The sequence below is a fragment of the Dryas octopetala genome, chromosome 6 (assembly GCF_963921425.1).
Source record: "Dryas octopetala chromosome 6, drDryOcto1.1, whole genome shotgun sequence".
Lineage (NCBI taxonomy): Eukaryota > Viridiplantae > Streptophyta > Magnoliopsida > Rosales > Rosaceae > Dryas > Dryas octopetala.
The window spans coordinates 21,263,775-21,288,182 of record NC_141371.1 but is presented as its reverse complement, the minus strand read 5'-3'; the positions used below and the strand labels follow the sequence as shown (position 1 = coordinate 21,288,182).

Sequence of the window (24,408 nt, the reverse complement as noted above, 5' to 3'; positions counted from 1 at the left end):
AATAAACAATAGGACGGATAGAAAGTTACACAACAATTCAAAGATTTCGTTATGTGACTAATAGATAATAAGTTGTTTGACAAGGAAGGAACATGGAGGAGAAAGGAGAGAGGAGAGAGGAGAGAGAGAGAGAGAGATGAAGTTAAAGGGATAGAACCAGCTTCTTTGACCGGAGAAGGAATACCATTCGCATTGGTAACAAACAACCTATGAGGGGTGTTATATATATGTAATGAACCAGTCAGAGGAAAAAGTCATATGATCGGAGGCACCAGAATCAATTATCCAAGATCCAAAACAAGTAGGTACAGAAGTATTTAAAGCAGAACCAAAATTACCTGTTTTGGCTAAAGAGGTAGAAGCACTGCCATAAGACTTATGGACAGACGATGGAGCTACCTGAGAGGGAAGAGTCTGAGGAGTAGTTATAGTTTGAGTGCCTGGTTGAGAGGAAGGAGATTGAGCAAGATGGCCACCAGATTTTGATCCCCCTTTTCCATGCTTTTGCACAAACCAATCGGGATAGCCATGTTTCTTGAAACATGTGTCAACAATATGATTTGTACCATTACAGTAAGTACACTTACAAGGTCCACAATTCAGGAATGAGATTGGTCGTTTGAAGGCAACTGAGGTGCACTATTAGTGCTGTGAGAAGGTGGAGGCCTAGTGTTTCGAGCAACAAGGGCATAACTCTCAGGAATAGGAGTAGTCATCATAGTTGCAAGACATTGTTCTTCACGACGAACAGTAGCATAAGAACCACGTACATCTGGAAAAGGGTTGGTAGCCAAGACTTGCCCACAAACTTAATCCAAACTTGAATCCAAACTAGCTAAAAAAATATAGACCCGATCATCGTCTACCCACTTTTTCAACGTAGTAGTATCAACAGTACAATGCATACTTTTGGGGCATTGATGATCTAACTCCTTCCAGATAGATTGGAGATCTACATAATACTTAGTAAGGGATCTACCATTTTGGCATGTCTGCATAGATCGGCGCACTAAATCATAGAATTGAGAAGCATCAAAATGATCATAATACGTCTCAGAGACAGCAATCCAAACATCATATGCAGTTGGAAGACGCATGAAAGATCTGACTAAATCAGAGCTCATTGAATTCAACAACCATGATTTGACTAAGGCATTTTCAGCCACCCAATCATTGTAGGTAGGGTTGGTGACAGCAAGTTTAGAAATATTACCAGTCAAATAGCTCAATTTCTTCTTTCCAGTAACATGGAGTTCGACCACTTGGGACCATGTAGCAAAATTAGAGCCATCAAGTTTAACGGTTGAAGCCCATGAAGATTGATCATCCTGGATACAAACTTGAGGTATAGTAGGATAGGTATTAGTATTAGTTCACCATGGCTGGATATCAAAAATAGTAGCAGAAAAAAGGACAGAAGAAACGGAGTACTGTAGCAATACTGTAGATCGGTACTGTAGCAGCGGAAAAGAAAAAAAACAGAAACCCTAGAATTTTTGCCTACAGCTCTAACACCATATAGAATGATATTAGGTAAAATTTAGAGTGAATTTTATTCTTCTCCTTAGAAGGATTTTATACTATACAAGAGATAAACAAGAAAGGAAAGTACATCCTAGTAAATATAAGAAATCTATTTAACCACTAACAAACTTTCCTAAAAACAAAAGTCAACTATACAGCTGTACATGCGCTAACACCTTTCCCTGGAGGTCCGACGGATACATCCGTTTTGAGGAGCTATAGAACTCACGTAGTTGCTGCCATTTGAAATAACGATGTATGATATGATCTTGTTATACTTAATAGTTTATAAGTTGGTATTATATTGTTATAGGACATGCATTAACCAAAAATTGTTTACTTCTATATGAAATCAGGAACGTGATCCTTTAAGGTGCATGTCCAAAACTACCAAGCTTCGTGAGTGGAATTTGTGGGTTAGATCAAATAACAACTTATTGAAAGGATATGTTAGAAATTCCGGATTGACATCACTAATGGGGTGTTCTTATCGTACAGTTGATAAGGTATTGCTGTCAACTTTTGTTGAGAGATGACATCTAGAGATGTTGGGATTATCCTACCTCAAGTGTAAGGTTGTCAAGTTTTAGTATGGAAATAGAAGTATGAGGTTGTCGTACCCAAGAGATTAGATTGAGATTTCAACCACAAGCTAAATTTATTTTAGGGTTATAAAACTAACAAACAACCTACTATGTACTATGTAAAACCAAGACTAAACATAATGATATGGGCAAATGTGTAGTGTTGAGTTGTTGTTTGGTTGATTGATGATAAGTAACACTAGAATTCGAAACTAACAAATGGAAACGCAAGCAAATTTAAGTACAAGTTTAAATTAATAATGATATAGGATTTGGGATTGTTAGGAGTTCGCACTAACCCTCTCATGTAACAAACAATGCAATTAGTGATTATGTCAAATTAGATAGATTAGATTCCCTCCTAACCCCCGATCAAGGTAAATTAGGGCATATCCTCTTTTATGTTATCAACTACCCCAACCAAAGTGATAGCTAACTATCTAAGATTAATGTCATAGTAAACCCTAGGTGTATAAAGTTTTAAGGATGAGGAATCCAAGCAATTAAAATAATCCAACCAAGGTGCTTTTAAATTACCATGTTCTTATACAATATGCTTTAGAAACTAAAGGTTACCAATCTCCAATTTCTACATGACAACATTTCTCATATGCACAAATGGTAAATTCACACATACAAGTCATAATCTTTAAATTAGTATAAGAGCATATATATTCAAAATGACATTTATATCACAAATCACAAAGTCATTACATGGTTGAGCTAGGGCTACATCCCTAACCCCAAATCAAGAAACTACTCACTAGCCATAAAAGTTACAAACAACATCACAAATTGAAACATAAATGGAAATAAGAGGGAAAAGAGAAAACTCTAGAAAACTTCCCCTTGTAGACTTCCAACACTTGGGTTGCCTTTATAGTGCATAAGGAGCATTCTTAAAGTAAAGGACTTCCTCTTCTTCATTGAAGCTAGCCAAGAAGTAGGGCTTCAAACAGTGGCCATTCACTTTGAATACATCTTCACTCTTCATATTCTTGATTTCAATGGCTCTATGAGGAAAGACTTGAACTACTTGAAATGGACCACTCCATCTTGATCTAAGTTTGCCCGGGAACACCTTTAATCTTGAATTGTAAAGAAGCACGAGTTGGTTTGGCTTAAAATTCTTCTTTACAAGCTTCTTATCATGGTATGCTTTGGTTTTTTCCTTGTATAACTTGGCATTCTCATATGCCTCATACCTGAACTCATCAAGCTTACAAAGATCAAGTTTCCTCTTCTCACCGGCCTTGATAAAGTTAAAATTCAACTTCTTAAGTGCCCACAAAGCCTTGTGTTCAAGCTCTACAGGTAGATGACATGTCTTCCCATACACAAGCCTATAAGGTGACATTCTCAAAGGTGTCTTGAATGCCGTTCTATATGCCAGAAAGCATCATTCAGCTTCAAACTCCAATCATTCCTTGAAGTGTTCACCATCTTCTCTAGGATATGCTTAATCTCCCTATTTGAAATCTCAACTTGTCCACTAGTTTGTGGATGATAGGGAGTGCTCACTTTGTGCTTCACATCATACTTCTTGAGTAAGGCTTCAAGGGGCTTGTTGATGAAATGTGATCCTCCATCACTAATGAGAACCCTAGGAGTGCCAAACCTTGAAAAGATGTTCTCCTTGAAGAATTTCATAACCACCTTATGATCATTTATCTTGGATGCCACGGCCTTAACCCAGTTTGACACATAATCAACACACACAAGAATATATAGATTGTCATAGAAACTAGGGAATGGTCTCATAAAGTCAATGCCCCAACAATCAAACAATTCAACTTCCAAGATATTAGTTAGGGGCATTTGATTTCTTGATGAAATGTTTCAAACTCTTTGGCATCTATCACAACTAGTAACAAAATCATATGCATTTTTAAATATGGTAGTGATATGCTCATAAATTCACATCCTTTTATATTCATTTTATTTAGTTTTTGTGAGTTCATTTCATTAAAAACTTTAAATTTCATTTAGTTTTGTGTTTTTGGCTTTCGAGCAATAAGATGAGAAATTTCACCATTTATTCTCCTTAATATATTTTGACATGAATCCAATTGAAGATAGAAGCTAACACCTTGAAGTTATTCTAGGTTAAATTTCGTGACATTTGAAGACTTCTAAGGTGTTCATTTTGAATTTCAAAGTCAGCCCAAAACTGCATCTGAGGAGAACTGAGTCAGCTGCATTGTGTGGGGCATAACGTTTTGGTCCGATCTTGGATTGAGACAGATAATATATGGTTGGAAAGAAGACATCCAGGGCTTTCTATTAATATATAAAACGTAAATTTTTGAGTTGGTTAAGGCCTGCAAATTGCTCTCAAAAGATAGCTCAGAAATCTTGTTAGCAAAAGGATAAAGTGGTCCCAAGGCATCTTTCCATTTTGGGTAATTCCCTATCACATGCTCTCTTTCCTTCCCCTTTGTTGGCCCATTCTAAGCAAAATTTAGAAACCACAATGTGAAGGCTCTAAATGAGGCAAAGAGAACATCTACCTATCTCAACATCCTTTAAGGATCATCCATTGAGCTAGGGATAAGATGAAATATTCTCATTTTTGAATTAACCAAACCTTATCCCTTCATTTCCTTTTAATGTTATTCTCATATTATAGACATAACAACTCACCCAAACCATAAAACACTCTCAAAATTTCGAGCTCCCCCCTCTATCCTCTCAAATTTCACTTATTTCATCATTCATTCCATCATCTCATCTCAAAAAAACACATCTCATCTTCCATCTTCTAAAACCCTAGCCTTTTCTCATCTCTCTTCATCATTTCTTTTCTCCATCTTCCCTCCATCAACTCTTCCTCTCCAAAAAGCCAAACACCATCACAACACCCATCTACCATATTCACCACCATTATTGCAAGAGGAGCTTGGAGGCACTTGGGATAAGAAGCTATTTTGGGCATCCTTGGAGGAGTGACACCCCTTGGGAGCTTGGCTTCAACATCTAGAGTTTTCTCTTTTCCTTCTTGTTTCCATTTATATTTCAATTTGTGATGTTGTTTGTAACTTTTATGGCTGGTGAGTAGTTTCTTGATTTGGGGCTAGAGATGTAGCCCTAGCCCAACCATGTAATGACATTGTGATTTGTGATATAAATGCTCTTTTGGATATATATATGCTCTTATGTTAGTTTAAAGATCATGACTTGTATGTGTGAATTTATCACTTGTGCATATGAGAAATGTTGTCATGTAGAAATTGAAGATTGGTAACCTTTAGTTTCTAAAGCTTGTTGCATAAGAGCATGGTAATTTAAAAGCACCTTAGTTGGATTGTTTTAATTGCTAGGATTCCTCATCCTTAGAACTTTATGCACCTAGGGTTTGCTATGACATTAATCTTAGGTAGTTACCTATCACCTTGGTTGGGATAATTGATAACATAAAAGAAGATGTGCCCTAATTTACCTTGATCGGGGGTTATGAAGGAATCTAATCTATCTAATTTGGCATAATCACTAATTGCATTGTTTGTTACATGGGAGGGTTAGTGTGAACCCCTAATAACCTCCAATCCTTCATCATAATTGAATTTAATTTGTACTTAAATTTGCTTGCATTTCCATTTGTTAGTTTCAAATTCTAGTGTTACTTATCATCAATCAACCAAACAACAACTCAACACTATACATTTGCACATACCAATATGTTTAGTCTTGGCTTTGCATACTACATAGTAGGTTGTTTGTTAGTTTAATAACCCTAAAATCAATCTAGCTTGTGGTTGAAATCTCAATCCAATCTCTTGGGTACGACAACCCCCTACTTCCATTTCCATACTAAAACTTGACAACCTTGCACTTAAGATAGGATAACAACAAGTTTTTGGCGCCGTTGCCGAGAATTGGATTAGTAGGACTTTGATCCTAAGCTTGGGTTACATTTAGGGTTAATTTTATTTAGTATAAAAGAAAAGAAAAAAAAAAGTTTGAATTTTTAGTTTTAAAATTGTTTTTACTTTGTTAGAAAATGTAGTTTTTCTTTATGGATTAAACTGCTTTGTTTGGTTGTTGATCTGCGAATTTGGTTCGCACGTGGTTCTTTATTTTTTCGTCATGAATCCAACCATATAAAGAACGTCAAAATCGGATTAGCGGTTTAAAAGTTATAAGTTAAAAACTGAGCAGAGGTCATAAAGTAGTTTTCTGTTGCGTTTTAGTTTAATTGCTTCACTTTTTTTGTATTACTTTGTGTACATTTGTTAGTTACCCTTTTCTTTTATTGACATTGGATGTTATCTTGAGTTTCTTTCTCTTATCATTGTGACTTATAGTGTTCTTGCTCTCTTGATAGGTGTATGAGTGAAAATCCAACCACTTCAAGTTTACACATTATTTTGAGAAGTGAGAAGGAATTAATAGAGTTTACAAGGGGTAGATCAAGAGAAAGAGGTACAAGGAAGACAAGGGAAAAATCACCTCCAAAGGAAGCAAGGATGGGAGATAGGAATCCATCTCCACCATCACCACTAGAGGAAGAAAGACCCTTGAGAGATTTTACACTACCTCTTTTGGTCACTCATCCTAGTTGCATTGTGCTTCCACCTTGTGCAAATGCATTTAAGATCATGCTAAGTACATTGCAATTGTTACCTAGCTTTCATGGAATGACAAGTAGTGATCCCTACTTGCATATCACCGAATTTTGTGAAGCTTGCTCAACCGTACAACTAAATGGAATTAATGAGGACAATTTGAAGTTAAGGTTTTTCCCATTCTCATTGAAGGACAAAACTAAGCAATGGTTATACAAGTTGCCGGCCTCAAGCATCCACACATAAGAGGAAATGCAAAAGAGCTTTCTCCAAAAGTTGTTTCCATTATCAAAGACCAATGCTCTTAGGTAACTCTTAATGCAATTTAGGGAACAACCTAATGAGCTATTTCATAAAGCATGGGAGAGATTCAAAGATATGGAAAATAGTTGCCCTAATCATGGTCTCACCAAGTGGATGATTCTCAACTTCTTCTACAATTGATTGACTCAAGAGACAAGGAGAAGAATGGACTATACGTGTAGAGGAAGCTTTATGGACAAAACCGAAAAGGAGGTCATGGAGGTTCTTGACAATTTGAGTGAGACTTCACAACTTGGGGACAATGTCAATGATAGGTTGCCAATGAAGGATGTGAACTTATCTATGAAGAAGCAACAAAGAAGAGGAGTATTTGAGATGGACACTCTTCACATCAATGTGCAACAAGAGTTGAAGGAGATAGAGGCCACAATGAACAAGAAGCTTGATTTGCTTCTCAATGCTCAACAAGGGAATTCTAGCCATACACCATCTTCATCTATGGCAAGCAAGGAAGTGGAGCATAGTTGTATGATATATGAGAGCTTGCAACATGAGACAATGCAATTCCCTCAAGGAGGTTTATTTCCCGAATTTATGGAACAATGCAACCAACTTGGTTATCAACAAAGACCAAGGAATGATCCTTATAGCAACACTTACAATCCGGGGTGGAGAAACAATCCAAACTTTAGATTGAGTGACCAACCACAAGCACCTCAAGCACCATCCTATCATAGTCGTGAGCAAGGCCAAGGGTTTCAAAGGCCTAATGGTGGCTATCAAGGTGCTAGTAGCTCTTCATTCAACAACCAAGGAGCCATCAATTCATATCAAGCTCTTAGGGAACCCTACCAAGCTCCTTCACAACAACAACAAATGTATCAAGAGGTAATCAAAAAACCCTCTATTGAAGATTTGCTAACTAGTTTTATCATAGAGAGTAAAGGAAATCAAGCCAAGCAAGATGAAAAGATCAACATTCTAAGCAATGGTTTGACAAAACTTGAGATACAAATGGGGCAATTGGACAATGAGGTTAGAGAAATGAAGCAATGTTTGTTTCCAAGCATGGTTGAGAACAATCCAAAGCATGAGCAAGCTAAACTTATCACTATCTTGAGAAGTGACAAGGAGTACAACAATCAAGTAACTTTGCCAAGCTTTGAGGAAGAGGTACAAGAACAACCTAGGGAGCACACCAAGGCACAACAAGGAAAGCCACTTGCACTCGGATTTGAGAAGCAAGAGAAGAACAAAGGGAAGGTCATGAAATTGGGTGATAGTGAGGTGAATTTGGGGTACAATGATGGTTATCCTAAGACTTTGAAGGACAATCTTAATACCAAGGCCGAGAGTAGCATCAAGGAGAAGCAAGAGAAAGAGCAATCCGAGAGACCATTCAAGAGAGGTATCACATTCAACCCTCCTTTGAATATAGTGCAAGATTTTGAGCCACCACTTCCATATCCTCAAGTTTAAAGGAAACAAGAAGCCAAGGCAAAGAAAGAGAAAGAGAAGAATGAGCTTCTTGAGTTGTTCAAGAAAGTAAGTATAAACATTCCTCTCCTCAATGCCATAAAGACCATTCCTTCATATTCCAAGTTCTTAAAGGATCTATGTACAAACAAGAGGTACAAGACAAACTTTGTGAAGAATGATAAGGTGGTGCTAAGTGAGCAAGTGAGTGCCATTTTGCAAAGGAAGCTTCCACCTAAGTTGAAGGATCCGAGTTTTACCATCCCTTGTACCATTGGGAATCAACCATTTGAGAAAGCTTTGATGGATTTAGGAGCAAGTATCAATCTTATGCCTTACCATGTGTATGAGACACTAGGCCTTGGAGACATCCCTCCCATCACTATTTCTCTTCAATTGGCGGATAGGAGCATAGTGAATCCAAGAGGAGTAGTGGAGGATGTTCTTGTAAAGGTTGATGAACTTATCATTCCGGCGGATTTTATTATTCTTGACATGGAGGAGGTGGAAACGAATGACTTGCCTATCATCTTTGGTCGTGCATTTATGGCAATCACGGGTGCCAAGATTGATGTAAAAAAGGAGCTTATGTCCATGACGGTTCATGACACTACCATTGTATTTAGAGTGTTTGATGCATTGAAGAAGTCGGCCATCACAAGCCTATGATTGTTATCGGATTGAAGTGAGGGATGTCATGAAGTTCAAACAAGAAGCAACCATGGAGGGCGTGAGATCCTATACAACACCCTTAGTTCCCAAAGTTGAGGAATGTCTTTCCAATGACAAGCTATACAAGAAGAGAACCACAACATATCATAACAAAAAGCTTATGAAGAAGAGATTTGGGCCAAAGCAACTTGTGTTTCTTTCAGAACCAAGATGGAAGTTGTTTAGAGGTAAAATAAGATCAAGATGTTATGGTCCATTTCAAGTAGTTCAAGTCTTTCCCCATGGTGCCGTTGAGATCAAAGATTTGAAGAGTGGAGCCATCTCCAAGGTGAATTGCAATCGTCTTGCACTTGAATGAGAGTTCATGCCACCTTAAGATTCAAGTGATGGAGATCAACAAGGGGGAGTTTTTCTTGACCCTTACCTTGTTTTAAATTTATTTATTTATGCTTTGTTGTTTTATGTGTTGTTGTTGTGTTTTGTGTTGTGTGTTGTTTCTCTTTCACCCCATGCATGAATTTTTCATTAAAATACTTTCAAAGTCACTTTTTAACATTGAGGACAATGTTAGATTCAAGTGTGGGGGGAAGGTAACTTTTGTTGAAATTTTTTAATTTTTGTTGTTTAATAAGGGCTAAGAAGAGAATGAGTATGTTTAGGTCTTAGAAGTTCCTCTCTTGTTAATAATGAGTTATGAGACCTTGTTTGAATCTATTTACACAAACTTTGTCAATTTGATGCATTGTAATGAGAGAAATATAGTAAGACTTGTGTGAACCAATTATGCCATATATGTGAGTTTTGAGCCTAATGGAAGTGCATATATTGTTCATGGCACTTTGTTCTTCATGTGTGATCAATCTTGTACATATTGCATCTCTAGAACTTGCTTAATATCTCTCAAAGCTTTGTGTCATGTATGAATGCATTTTGGAAATGATCTAGGCATTTGGAATCCACCATGGCCAAATGAGCATGATCCCTAAATATGTTGTATCTATTAGATTGCCATTTTATGCCTTTATGTTAGCCATTCATTTCTTTCCACTACAAATGTCTTACCTTTTTGCTTAAACACTAGTCTTACCCTTTCCAAGCTAGCTAGTGAGCAATATGAAATTGAGTTATGTTAAGGTGCATGCAAAGAAATAAGTTTGGGGGTTTTGGGAAAGACAAGTGTGGGGGTGTTTTATGTATGCAAAAAAAAAAAAAAAAAAAAAAAAGAGAAAATCATGATTGTGATTGCATGTCTAATGGTCAAATAGGGTGTGGATGTGATAACTTTGAAAATACAATTGCATATCCGGCTTGAAAGGATTGGATAAAAAAAAAATTATTCAAGAAATAAAAAGTGTTTTTTTTGTTTAAGTTTGGGGAAATGGTTTGAGGATTGAGTTCTGGTAAGCATCTTAAAGTCCTTAAAGTTCTTAAATCTCAACAAGAGAATTGCTCATTATATTTGCTTAGAATTTGTGATAATCGTTCATTTTCATTTCTTTAACCCCTCACCCTAAATCCCATTACAATCTAATAAAAGTCCTTTTGATGCAAGATATTTTGTGCATGACTAGTGGAGATGAGATTGAGTAGCAAGCATATGAAAGTATATGCACAATATTACATTGAGTGCATACACTAACCTTTAAACACTTGTGTGAAAATAGAGAGCATTTTCTTGAATAATTTTTTTCCTAAATTCATTTTGAAAATCATTTCTTTTAAAGATTTTGCTCTGATACCACTTTTTTGTGGTGTCCCAATCGGGGATCACTCATCCTAAGAACCCCAAAATATGATACTATACCGCTTAGCATTACTATTCCAATGTTGTTAGGACAAGTTAAGCCTTGTTTGATAGAATATGGGTTGGATCAGAAAATAAAATATACAACGGAATTGGTATAAACATACTTTACTTGGTAGCATAAGTGAAAATGAAAGACAATGGTTCTTATTTATAAGCACTAGAGGGTGGAAAGAGGTTGTAAGTTTTAAATGTGGGACAAAATGCACTAAAAGTGCAACAAAAAAAAAAAAAAAAGGGAAAAACATGAGTTGGGTCCGGCGGACCCATTTCGTGAGACAAAACCAACTGCTCAGCCCGGATTGAAGACACGCGGGTCAAGGGTGACCCCGTCGGCTGTGATCGGTCTTCACATGGAACCAACGGCTAAGATCACTTGACTTTAATGAGCTCGGATGACCATGATTAGATCGTGGGAGGCAGATCCGGTGTGGCGTGACTCACACAGCTCCCATAAACTGGCTTACTTAGCGCACCTAGGCAAACGACAGCGCGCCACATGGTGTGCTACCGGCAAAGTTAGCTCTTCTTTTGATTTTTTTTTTCTTATTTTCTACTTTCTCCAAACTTTGTAAATTCACAAAAAATAGCTCAAGATTCTAAATAATTTTCTGAAAAATTCTACGGGCTCGTCTTAATGAGTACTAATTTTTCTATAGCCTTAAAACAACAATTTGTCTTCCAAAAAAATTAAGAAAAATTGTATTCCAATTAATTGAATTCTCAAAATTAATTCCAACTTGGTACTAGAGCTCAACTCTAAGCAACTAATGGTACAAGTTAGTTACACAAAAGACAAAGGAAACTCCATTTCCTTTAAGAAATCTTAAGCTTCTAAGCAAGGAATGAAATTTCGAAAATTTCGGCGAAATTTTCGTTTTTTGGGGATCCCGAAATTTTATCACAGATCCGTTATTTTTCGTAAAAATTTCGACGAAATTTCGAAAATGCTCCAAGCACATTTTCATTAAATTTCTCTAAATTTCGCCGAAATTTGGCGTAGAGACCGAAGGGAGGCAGAGACTCGAGGGAGAGAGGGCCGCCATCGCCGGAGGGAGAGAAGGGATCGGGAAGAAAGAGGTTGCCGTCGCCGGAGGGAAAGGAGATCCGGGGAGGAGAGGAGCTCCAGAAGAGAAGGAGATCGTGGAGGGGGAGGGAGAGAGAGGAGAGAGAAGAGATTAGGGAGAGAGGAGGGAGGAGGGAGGAGGGAGGAGGGAGGAGGGAGGAGGGAGGAGGGGGAAGGGAGGAGTGTTGTCTGCGTGATAACTTTTTTTTTGGTCAAATGTCTGCGCGAGAAGTTAGGCTGAGAACTGAGGGAAGAGAAGAAAAGAAAAGGAAGGCTGGAGAGAGAAAGGGAAGAATGGAGAGCAGGAGAAGTCACGGGTGAAAAGGAAGAAGGAAAGGAAAAAAAAAAAAAAAAGAAGAGAAAAGAAAAAAAAGAAAAAGAAAAGAAAAAGAAAGAAAAGAAAAGAAAAGAAAAGAAAAAAAAGAAAAAGAAACGAAAAGAAAAGGAAAGGAAAGAAAAAAAACCCGTTTCATTTGCGTCTATGCGCTCGTTGACCCAAGACTTTTCCAACAAGACTAAAATCAAGACTGAGTCTTTCTTAATTTTTATTGTTCCTCAATGACTCGCCGAAATCACTTAAAATTCAAATAACTTACCAAAATTAACTTCGAGGTTCGAAAAACATTTTGTAAAATCTCGTGAGCTTGTCTTGATAAATTTTATTTTTCTACGACTTTAAATTCATTTATTTCCTTCCAAAATTCCTCAAAAAAATTCTAATATCTCCGAATTAACAAGATAATTATTAATAAATCATTATTTACTTCAAAATAAATTATAAACCAACTTTTCGAGATCTCACAATCTATTTAGATTGTTTTTGGTTATTGAATTAAGTGGTTTAGAAAATAACAATACATGTCATTTTTTTATTTGTCCACATATGTTTTAAGGACAATTGGATTCAAAATGATTAAATATCCCTTAAAAAGAGGTCATTTTTATGTAATTATTAATTAGTGAACTATTTTAATTTAACAGTATTTGTCTCCAGCGCGCATTATATTTATCTTTTATCACATGAAATCTACTATATTATTTGGTTTCTTCAATATTTTTTATCAATATAGTAGATAATATGTTAAATAAACATATGGTCAAGTTTCATTCAAAATTTCCATATTTTGATAGCAATTTCCGTCGTTTTTGTCCAATTTTATCGAAATTGAAATTTTAACCGAAATTTCCGCGAAAATTTCCTTTGAAATTTCCATCGAAAATTTCCTTTGAAATTTCCATCGAAAATTTCCTCGAAACCGAAATTTTACTCCTTGCTTCTAAGTACACAAGAGTTTTTGAAAAACATGTGTCAACACAAGGTATGCTGAAAAATCTGGGTTGCTACAACGAGGACATGGTACTGGACATGCCAAAGGCATATGTTATTCCTTACATTTTGTAATTCGATTATAAAATAGTTTTTTATTTTCTTTAGCTCATTAATGATTTTTAAATGTCTTTCAAGGTTGCATTCATTATACGTAAGCTCAAGCGGTTGGTTTTGAAATTCCCTAGTTGATCACGGAATAAGCCTAGAGGGGGTGGATAGGCTTAATAAAAAATTTATCCAATTTTCATTTTTACCAAGTTGATTAATTTAGTAGCAGATTAAATCAATATGAATCAATCAACAAAATCAAGACAATTATAAACAAAATATCAACCACAAAGTGCACAAGAAATTTGTTGACGCGGAAAACCCTTTACTAGGTAAAAACTGCAGAACCTAGTCCAAATAAACAATCCACTATAATAACCTGAAAAGATACATCTAATGGTTTGATCCAAACCCTAACTAGACTTTTTCTAGAGAATATAAACTGACCTCACGTCACTTATAACTCTTTGATCACAAGGATTGCATAAGGATTTTCTTGCCAACGCCCTAAAGGCAAGAGCTCACGAACTTGACTTTGATCTTGTTTCTCAAGTTCAACCTTTGATGAAGAATGAATAAATAGATTTGATAGCTTGAATAGATTCACAAGGAACAATCTATTAAAAATATCTATGCTTATGCACGATGAACTATCCTATATGATTTGTATTTATGCGAAGAGGATGTTCATTGAAGTAATAAAATATCACACTAAGGAGCAAACTTGCAAAGAGGATGTATAATATCTCAAAAGTGTATAATGTGTGTGAACCCCTGGACTTATGAGAAAACTTGGTATTTATAAGGAGCCAAAACCCTATGTAAGTAACAAATAATTCACAAACCTTGTAAGGAAATATTATAATTGAATTAGGACTTAATTAAAACCATGTAAAACTCGGACTAAGAAAAGTGAAAAACTGAAAACAGTTTTGTGGGATCGATCATACTAGCTGTAGGATCGATCCTACAATTTAAAAGAAAATAATCAAAAAATCATAGGATCGATCCAATAGACAAGCATAGAAAAACACAAATCCTTGAGGATCTATCCGCTGGGGCCAAAAAACGTTTTAAACCTAATGTTTCAACCTTTTGTTTTTTCCGAAATCACTTTGACAACCAATGATCATATAAACCAAAGTGAAACACCTATGCAATAGGTTATAACCTCCTAGAATGAATGCAGGCTAGGGTCTCTAAGAAAGTGTATCGTTCATAGACAGATTGAACATCGAATCATACCTTTCAAATTCGCCTCAGTCTTCAACCTTGATTAACACACTTTACTTCAAAATTCTCTTGACACATTCTTGACATCTTTGACTCACAAACTTTAACCTATCTAGAAACTTACATAAGCGTGTTTTGTCTTAGGAAATTGTCAATCTACAAACCTTACATTAACAAGTTTTGTTGTAAACTTTTCAAGTAAGTAATGATTTATTTCCACAACTCATTTTACATTTGATCCAACCTGATTTTCAAACAATAGGGCTTAACGTATTCTAAGGGACTTGGGATTATGACACTCAAGGATGATTGTTGTACTCTCAAGATCCTTAGGGTACGTGACGCTGTCACTTGTTCGAGGTTGCGGGCTGACAAATTGTAGGCTCGAGACAAGATGTTCTTATTTTCTTAAAGTAAGGACATCCTTAATGGAAGCTCCCTCATTCTTTAATTAGGAAGTACAAAATAGAAACAATATCATTACTTCATTAGGAAAGAAAAACAAACAAATAACAATATTCTCTAAAAAGGACTTCTATCTCATTTGTAACGACCCGACCCAAATTTTCACTAGAAATTTAAATTTTTATTTAACTATGTTTTTAAGAGATTTTTTTTTTTGAAATGATGTTGAATTGTATTTGGAAAATAAAAAAGGGTTTGGATTTAAATTTTTTTATTTTAATTTGGGGTTTGACCCAAAGTTGACTTTTAAAATAAATGGGCTTTCGATTTTGACTTTGGGTCCGTTAGATAGGTTTCGATCCCACGATTTCATAGACACGTAGCACGCGTCGATCCGAGTTACAGTTTGAAAGATATGGGCGTTTGAAGCGAGGGGCAATTTCGTAAAATGGACAAATTGGGTTTAAAAAAAATCAGATTTTTTTAGAAGTTTCTCTCTCTCTCTTGAACATTCTTTCTCCCCTTTTATTTCTCTCACCCCCGCACTCTCTCTCCCTGTTTTCCTCTCCCCCGCACCCTCTCCCCTGCGCCATCAACCAGCCACCACCCCTCACCATCACTGGCCAACGTCCCAGGCATCGACCACCCCTCGCCGACCCAGCTTCACCGGCGAGACCCCCCCCCCCAGGCGCCGACCACCCCCCAGCCTACTCTCTCTCCTCGAGTTCTTTCTCTCCCCCTTTTTTCTGTGCGCAACCAGCTCAGCCCAACCCGGCCAATTCTGACCACTACCCGACCCGCCCAGGCCACCGGCGAGCCCCCAACAGCCTTCCCCTTGCAGCCCAGCCCCCACACGCGCGAGAACGAGGCCAAAGGAAGCTTAGCCCGCCGCCACTGCTCGCCAGACTCCGACCAAATCTCAGCTCTTTTCATCCCTATTTTCGGTGAGATTTCTTCCCTTTCCATTGGGCTTTCATTCCCCTAACCTTAGGTTGATTAATTTTGAGTAATTAGAATTTGAAATTTCTTGAATTTATAGTCATTTTGGGTTCCTCTAAAATTTCTGGATTTTGGGTTGTTATTGTTGTTTTCTTAGACGAATTACACCCTTAAGGCACCCATTTGTCATTTAGAACTCGGAATTTGACTAAATTTAGAGGAAATTAAGTTTTGGGAGGTTGGATTTGTGAGGTTAGAAACCATTTCGGGTTTTACTTGGATTTTCGATTGGGAGCGAATCATTGTCGTTGTTTCTGGACAATTTCATTTCTAGAAATTTTAATTTATGCTTTGGACTGAGAAATTGATTGGGCCTTATTGAAGTCATCCTTATTTGGCTATTTTGGTCTTGAAAATGGCCACTTTGGGCGGCACTAGTGGTAGTCTTGCTCACCGATGTCATAACGTGAAATTAGGACTTGCTTTTAGAACGATTTCTAAGTAGGTTGTTGTTTTGGCTAGGTCCGAAGTTGTTGGAGAAGCCGAGAAGTATTGGACAGAAATTTGTGACCTTGCCGATACTTAAATTCATCTTAGGAAGAATTTTCCGATTAAGGCGAGACGACCGTTGCTCGTGACGATCCGGCGGAGGATCGAAGTTAGATTTTCTCACGGTGAGTGAACTAACTTTTAATTTTTCCGAAATTTTTTATAAGTTGATGACTAAATTCTATTTCTTGGCTATATTGAGTTTGAATTTTAAGCTAAAAGATTTTGAGTTAGAATTTGGTTTTAAAAATCTTATTTCCTAAGTTTAAATTGATATATATGGTTTTTGTATTCAAAGTTTCATGAATTTATGAATTTAGATATTGTGAGTTGAACAAATGCATACTCAAAGTTTCATGGATTTATGAATTTGGTTTTGTTAAAGAAAGTTTAAAAGGATACGAAAGGACTGAGTTTTATTTTTATATATTTACGATGGGGTTATGGAAAAATGGTTTTGAAACCACCTTTGCAGTACCCTCCAGGTTATCAGATTGGATAGGTCTTTGGGACCCATTGCGGCACACACATAGGCTTTGGGCCGTGTGTCGTGATATTTGACCCTTTGGGGGTTGGCTCTGCGTGCACGTAAGACAGAATTTGTGGCTCTGCATGCTTACGACAGATTCTTGGCTCTGCGCGTGTATGACAAATTATATGGGTAACTGACTGGTGTGTGTTTTCAGTTGTTAAGTATTTTAAGTGATGAGTTTATGGCAGCAAAGGTTTTTAAGTATGACGGTTTCAGTTGAGCAGTTTTATTAATTTTTCAATATATTGAGAGTGGTTTGAGAAGAAAGTTTTCAGCTTAAATTATTTATTTATAAATTGACAGTATCGATTTCAGTTTGAGAACTTACTATTTTCAAAGATTGAATTACAGTTAATTGATTTACATAAAAGATTTTCATATAATGAGTTTCTTTTTGTTACTGCATGACTTCCTTTTAAGGTTTTCATCCATTTATTATTCTACGAGTTTTTCTTATGCGTTGGGCATTCTGAGGATTTGAAATAGTTTTATGTTCATATGTTTTTCTTATATTCTAAGCATGATTGTGGTTTACAAGGAGATTTTGAAATTTACTTATGAAATTGTTTTAAAACTGGGGGATTTCAAAGAGTGACGCGAGGTTTTTAGAGGAGTTTTGATTTTTAAAGAAATTTGGAAGGATGAATAACTTAAATACTTGGTTTCTATATTTTGTCCACTCATTAAGAGTTTTTCTCACATTTTGTTTTTTTTACGTTCCCCCAGGTAGTTGCGATCACCGAGGTTGGACCGTACTACGTCGAGGCATTCGAGTTATTCATCTCCAGCTTATTGGTGTAATAGGATCAAGGTTTCCCTTGAAATAAATAAAATGAGATATGATTGTATAGTGGATTATATATGCTCTGATTAGACTTGTATTACTTGTTGTGGGTCTGAGACATTATTTTTGGTTGTGGTAGAGGAGGTTGATGTTTTAGAAGTGTTTTTAACAGGTTTTGAAATTTTGGGTTAGTCCATTTTCAGGGGAGGTTCTGCCGAATTTTCGGTAGGATTTTCCTTGATTTTGGATTCCCACAGGACCCCTTCGGGTTTCTGGGTGGAACTCGGGGGCGGTCCTATCATCATTAGCTCTAATGAGAAAAGGAAAACAAAACAACAAATAGTTTATTACTTCTAAGAGTTTAAGAGCTCCTAAAATTACTTTTAATGACGCAAGTTTGATTTGTTGCCTTCAAAGGCAAGAACAACGAATTTACATAACAATAAAGACAATTTCCATATGCGTCTAGATCGAACAACTAATTAGGAAAATACTATTTAGTTATTTTATTCTTCTCCATGTTGGAGGAATTTATAATAGTAGTAACAATACTAATTTTGAAAAGTGAAATTTAATTAAATCACTTATTTTCATCCCTTTTAAGCTTTTTTACCCTACCTCTCAAATCTCTCTCTCCCTTCCTCGGCCGTCACAGAAAACTCAACACCCAAACCCACCAACAACCCCAACACCCAAAACACATCATCACCCCGCGCCTCCCAAGCCTTGCCCACGCCCAGACCCCCGACACAACCCAGCTCGCCTCTCCTTCTCTCCTTCTCTCTCCCCCTTCCCCTCCCCACGCTAGCCAATGAAAACTAGATCTGGGACATGTCATAGTTTTTATTTGTTTTTTGGTCAGAGGCAGATCCTTGGGTAATCTAAAACTGAAATCGCGATCTTAATTGATTTTCATATTTGGACCATTTTTGTTTTTCATTTTATTATTTGGGTTTCTTCGAATTTATGAATAATCATGTTATTTGGGCTGTTTTTTCTATTTTGATGGATCTGGATCTGGATTTAATGGAGAAAAAGAAGAAGATACAAAAATTGCAGATGTGGACTTTTCAGTGGACTTTCTGGTCGACAAATGCTATAGCGCTATTTCAAGTAGACTATTCGGTGAACTATCTGGTGGATTGGTGCTAGCACTTTCTAGTGACCACAAATTTCATAACAATTAGATCCGAGTTTCTTCAACAATTTGATGTGGCTAGCGGTGTTCATGTTGTAAACCTGGGTTTAAAGATGGCTCTCTCCCTCTCTTCCTTCTTCCTCCCCCTCAAAATCAGACCTGGATTCAATGAAGATTTATTGCCAGATCTGGATTCATTGTATAGATGAGGTAATGAATTCAATGGATTAGTTCAAGCTTTTTGTTTGAATTGTCGCTCTCCATGGCTACTGCAGGAAGACAGTGGAAGAGGGTTTGGTTGTTGCAGGAAAAAGGTGGAGGAGCTGGTGGAATTTTTTGTGGACTATGTGGTGGACTATGGCGACCAGAAATTCCACACAAGGGGTATTTTGATCCAAAAATAAAGAAAAATGTTAGAAAAGTAAGTTTTTGAGAAATGAGTCAAAATAGCTTAAGATCAAGGAATAAAATTTCAGATTTCGAAGAAATTTCGACGGAAATTTCGAAGATTTTTAAATTTCGACAAAAATTAGACAGAAACGACGGAAATTGGTATCAAAATACGGAAATTTTGAATAAAACTTTACCATATGTTTATTTAACATATTATCTACTACATTGATAAAAAATATTGAAAAAAACCAAATTATATAATAGGTTTCATGTGATATAAAATGAATATAATGTGCGCTGGAAGTAAATATTATTAAATAAAATTAGTATAATGAATAAATGAAATTTGTATATTATTTATACTTTATAATCTATACACTAAAACTTAATACTAAACTTTATATACTCTATATACCTTGATACTCTTTATATTTTATAATCTATATATTAAACTTATATACTCTAAATTTTTTGGAATATGGTATAAGATATTAAGATTTGGGCTCTTTAAAATATTTTTAATTATTTTATATATAGAAATGTATTATGGTTTAGGTTTTAAAAATAACTAAATAAAACTCCAAAAGAGCCAAACGAAACCTCAAACTCTTTTTTTTCTTTTCAATAGTCCAAAGACCCCAAACTCCAATCAACCTTAAACCTTTTTTTTTCTTTTCTTTCCTTCCTCTTCTTTTTTTTTTTTTTTTTTTCTTTTTTTCTCTTTTCTTTTTTTTCTTTTTCTTTTCTTTCCTTTTTCCTTTCTTTCCTCTCTTTTCTTTCCTTTTTCTTTTCTTTTTCTTTTCTTTCCTTTTTCTTTTCTTTCCTTCTTCTTCTTGCCATGACTCTCTCTCCCAGCCAGCCACTGCCACTGCCACTGTGTCGCAACTCACATATGACATATGATCTCTCTTATCTCTCCTCCCTCTCCTACAGTCATGCGCCAATCTCTTTCTCCCACCCTAATCTGATCTTCTCTCTCTTCTATCCCTTCTCTATCCTCCCTCCATGGCTGGGTTTGGAACAAGAGATTGTTAAAGGAAAGAAATTATCATGATCTGATTGAGAGCTATTCTAGCCTCTGGTGATTTGTCAACTCTTAGGCTAGAGTAATTGTAGGATGTAAATACAATTAGCTTGATTGTAGCTTCTGTTACTTAAAATAGCTTGTAGCTTCTGTATAAATTAGACCTTCATGTTTAATCACAATACATCAATGATATATGCAATTACATATTTTCTCATGGTATCAGAGCACCAATCTTGGTGATTCTGTTATGCTTCCGCCACAATAAGCTTCTACACAGACCAAAACAAATAGGCCTTTCCACAAACACCATAGCCACCACAATGACCGAATCATCTAAGCCCATCTCATTAACTGAACAACCATCCAAAACCGACACCTTACCATCTGAAAAGATCATGGATCTTTCAGACCCATATATCTTGCATCACTCAGATCATCCAGGACTGATCCTGGTTTCCAAAGCTCTTGATGGAAACAATTACGGACAATGGAGCCGTGCTATGCGTATGGGTCTTAGCGCAAAGAACAAAATTGGGTTTATCAATGGGACCATTCAAGCCCCTGATCTCTTGGACGCAAAATATGCAGTCTGGAAGAGATGTAATGATATGGTCACACTGTGGATTGTTAACTCAGTCCACTCAGATATAGCTGGCAGCATCATGTACACCGAAATCGCATCTGCGGTTTGGAACGATCTCAGAGACCGATTCTCACAAAGCAGCGATTCCAGGATCTATCAAATTCGACAAGAAATTGTCGAGAATCGTCAAGGACAGCTTACCGTTTCTGCCTATTACACCAAGATGAAGGCTTCTTGGGACGAGTTAGCATCTTATCATGACCCATTCACTTGCACTTGTGAGGGTCTAAAAGGACTTGCTGAACGAGAAGAGAAAGAAAGGGTTATGCAATTTCTGATGGGTTTAAACGACTCTTACTCGACCATACGAGGCTCAATTTTGATGATGAGTCCGCTTCCTGACACACGCCGAGTCCATGGCCTCATTCTCCAACACGAACGACAGATGGATGTGGCGAGTCGTCGCGAATTGGGGCAGAACCCTCACGCGATGCAGGTTCAGCGTTCCTCAGTGCCGTCGTCATTCAACAGGTTCTCCAGCCCTTCTGCTAGTTCATTCCCACGCAAACCTCTTAAGTGCACCTATTGTGATGGTGATGGACACTTGGTGGACCGGTGCTATTACATTATTGGATTCCCAGTGGGCCACAAATGGCATGGCAAGAATGTGAAACCCAGGAACAAGAAACAACCAGCAGCCCATAATGCCGAGACCACCAAGCCTGCTGAGTCCACCACTTCCAGCGGGCCCACTTTTACTACCGAGGAATATAATCAGATTATTGCCATGCTCCGCAACGGTAATGGTACACCACTCGCAAATGCCACAGGTATTTTCTCTCCTACATGCAATCTAGCACACAAAGATCCACACTCGACACTATATTGGATTGTTGATAGCGGAGCAACAGATCATATTTCTCACTCACCACCAACCCACAATGTTGTTCATACTCAGCATGATTTTGTTGGTTTACCCAATGGGGGACAAGCGGCAATCACAAACATTGGCTCTGTACACTTGTCACCTGACTTACATCTTGATAAAGTTCTTTATGTACCCAAATTCCGCGTCAATTTGTTATCTGTTAGTAAGTTGACAAGAGCCTTGCGATGTATAGTGACATTCTATCCGGATTTTTGTGTTGTGCAGGACATGGATACGAAGAGAGTGATTGGCCTGGGCAAGCATTTTGATGGGCTCTATTACCTTACACCAAGACAAAATCCTCATCTTGCCAACCATATTCACCACAACGCTAGTCTTTGGCATCGGCGCCTTGGGCATCCCTCCTCCGCACCCTTACTTTCGCTAGCTAAAAATAATTCCGAAATAATGGTTGATTCCAACCATATTTGTGAAATTTGTCCCTTAGCAAAGCAAACTCGATTATCTTTTACTACTAGTGCTATTAAATCTACTGCACCGTTTGATTTAATTCATTGTGATATTTGGGGACCCCACAAAATTCAAACACCTTCTGGGACACGATATTTTCTCACTATTGTGGACGATTTCACTCGCTTCACATGGGTACATCTTATGCATTTTAAGTCTGACACACCAACCTTATTGAAATCATTTTTTTCTTGGGTTAAGACTCAATTCCACCGCGACATTAAGGCTCTCCGTGCTGATAATGGTGGCGAATTTCTTTTCATGCGTTCTTATTTAAATTCTCGCGGTACCATTTTCCAACATTCTTGCCCTTACACACCACAACAAAATGGGGTCGTCGAACGTAAACATAGACACCTTTTAAATGTGGGTCGTGCTCTTCGATTTCAAGCCAACTTACCTCTACAATTTTGGGGGGAGAGTATCCATACTGCCTGTTACCTTATAAATCGCCTCCCTACACCCTTGCTTTCTCATAAATCCCCCTACGAAATTTTAAATGCCACACCACCCACTTATACACACTTGAGAGTTTTTGGATGCCTTTGTTATGCTACCAACCTCACACCCACCCACAAATTTGACATCCGCGCTCGCCGTTGCGTTTTTCTTGGTTATCCCCTTGGCCAAAAAGGATATAAAGTATATGATTTAGCCACCCACAAAATTTTCAGCTCCCGCGACGTCATTTTTCATGAACACATTTTTCCTTACACTACTTCACCACCCACAGACCAAAATGATTTTCCCATCTTACCTCTTCTCAATTCACCCCCCTACCCAGATCTGCCCAACCCAAATCACACCCCCCAATCCCAGCCCAGCCCAAATCACACCACCCACTCTCAGCCCAGCCCAAATAACACCCCCTCCTCTCCACCCAACCCAACCGACCTCATCACTCCTACCCATTCACCCCACCGATCCCCTCAGCCCCATAGTCCATCTGCGACACCCACACCACCACCGATCCCCTCAGCCCCCGACACCCACACCGCCGATCCCTCATCTGCGATTGCTCCCACCGATCTACCTTCTGCTGATCTCCCTTCCGGCGCACCCATCTTTGACGCCACCACAGCTTCCTCACCTCCTCTGCCACCTACCCGTCACTCTACTCGCCCCACCAAACCACCTGCTCACTTCAAAGACTATGTGGCTCATCATTCGGTCTTGCTCACGCCCTCGGCTCCCTCTCGATCCGTGTCCAGCACTCGGTACCCATTATACCGGTATGTCTCCTATTCCAACTTATCTCCAGGTTATTGCCATTTTGTTTCCCAAATTTCCCAACTGGTAGAACCAGCTACTTATGATCAGGCTCGCCAGGACCCTCAGTGGGTTGCGGCTATGCAAGCTGAAATTCAAGCTCTCGAAGCAAACAACACCTGGAGTTTCGTCCCTCTTCCGCCTGGTCAACGCCCCATCGGCTGCAAATGGGTTTTCAAACTCAAGTACCACTCCGATGGCACCCTTGAGCGCTACAAAGCCCGGCTTGTTGCCAAGGGATTCACCCAACGTGAAGGCATCGACTACAAAGAAACATTCGCACCGGTAGCCAAGCTTCTCTCTGTGCGATGCTTGTTGACTGTGGCTGCTGTTCGCCACTGGCCTTTACATCAAATGGACGTTCAAAACGCCTTTCTCCATGGCGATCTTCAGGAAGAGGTGTATATGTTGCCCCCTCCGGGTTTTTGTCGACAGGGGGAGAATGTCGTGTGTCGACTTCACAAATCTTTGTATGGTCTCAAACAGGCGTCGAGAAGTTGGTTTCGAGAATTCTCTTCAGCTATCTATGACATTGGTTTCTGTCAATCTAAGGCTGATTACTCTCTGTTCACTCAAGTCAAAGGTGCTTCTCTCACTATTGTCTTGTTATATGTTGATGATATGGTCATTACAGGAAATAATGAGGTCGAAATCAATAATCTCAAAGCATTCCTCAGCAGTCGATTTCGGATTAAGGATCTTGGACCCTTGAAATACTTTCTCGGGGTCGAGGTCGCACGTTCAAAGGCTGGCATCACTATTTGCCAGCGCAAATATACACTGGACATATTGGAGGAGGCTGGATTACTTGGTGCCAAGCCAGC

General features: G+C 37.9%; 1 protein-coding gene and 1 long non-coding RNA gene across 2 annotated transcripts; both read left to right on the top strand.

Annotated features, from left to right (window-relative positions):
- Window positions 1-15,687: 15,687 nt before the first annotated feature.
- LOC147283223 (uncharacterized) lies at window positions 15,688-18,119 on the top strand. Its single transcript, XR_015123070.1, has 3 exons — window positions 15,688-15,962; window positions 16,433-16,584; window positions 17,718-18,119. It is a non-coding gene; the product is annotated as an uncharacterized LOC147283223 (long non-coding RNA).
- A 2,699-nt stretch (window positions 18,120-20,818) lies between these two features.
- LOC147283222 (uncharacterized) lies at window positions 20,819-22,148 on the top strand. The gene is made up of 2 exons (XM_086249267.1): window positions 20,819-21,746; window positions 22,070-22,148. The coding sequence occupies exons 1-2, from the start codon at window positions 20,834-20,836 to the stop codon at window positions 22,111-22,113; spliced, it is 957 nt and encodes a 318-aa protein (XP_086105393.1). The 5' UTR covers window positions 20,819-20,833; the 3' UTR covers window positions 22,114-22,148.
- The last annotated feature ends 2,260 nt before the right edge of the window (window positions 22,149-24,408 follow it).

Bases quoted from the DNA above. Each gene is read 5' to 3' on its own strand.
- LOC147283222 (XM_086249267.1), top strand. From the start codon at position 20,834: ATGCGTATGGGTCTTAGCGCAAAGAACAAAATTGGGTTTATCAATGGG. The intron at 21,747-22,069 runs GTATTTTCTCTC...TGTGTTGTGCAG, and splicing joins ACCACTCGCAAATGCCACAG to GACATGGATACGAAGAGAGT.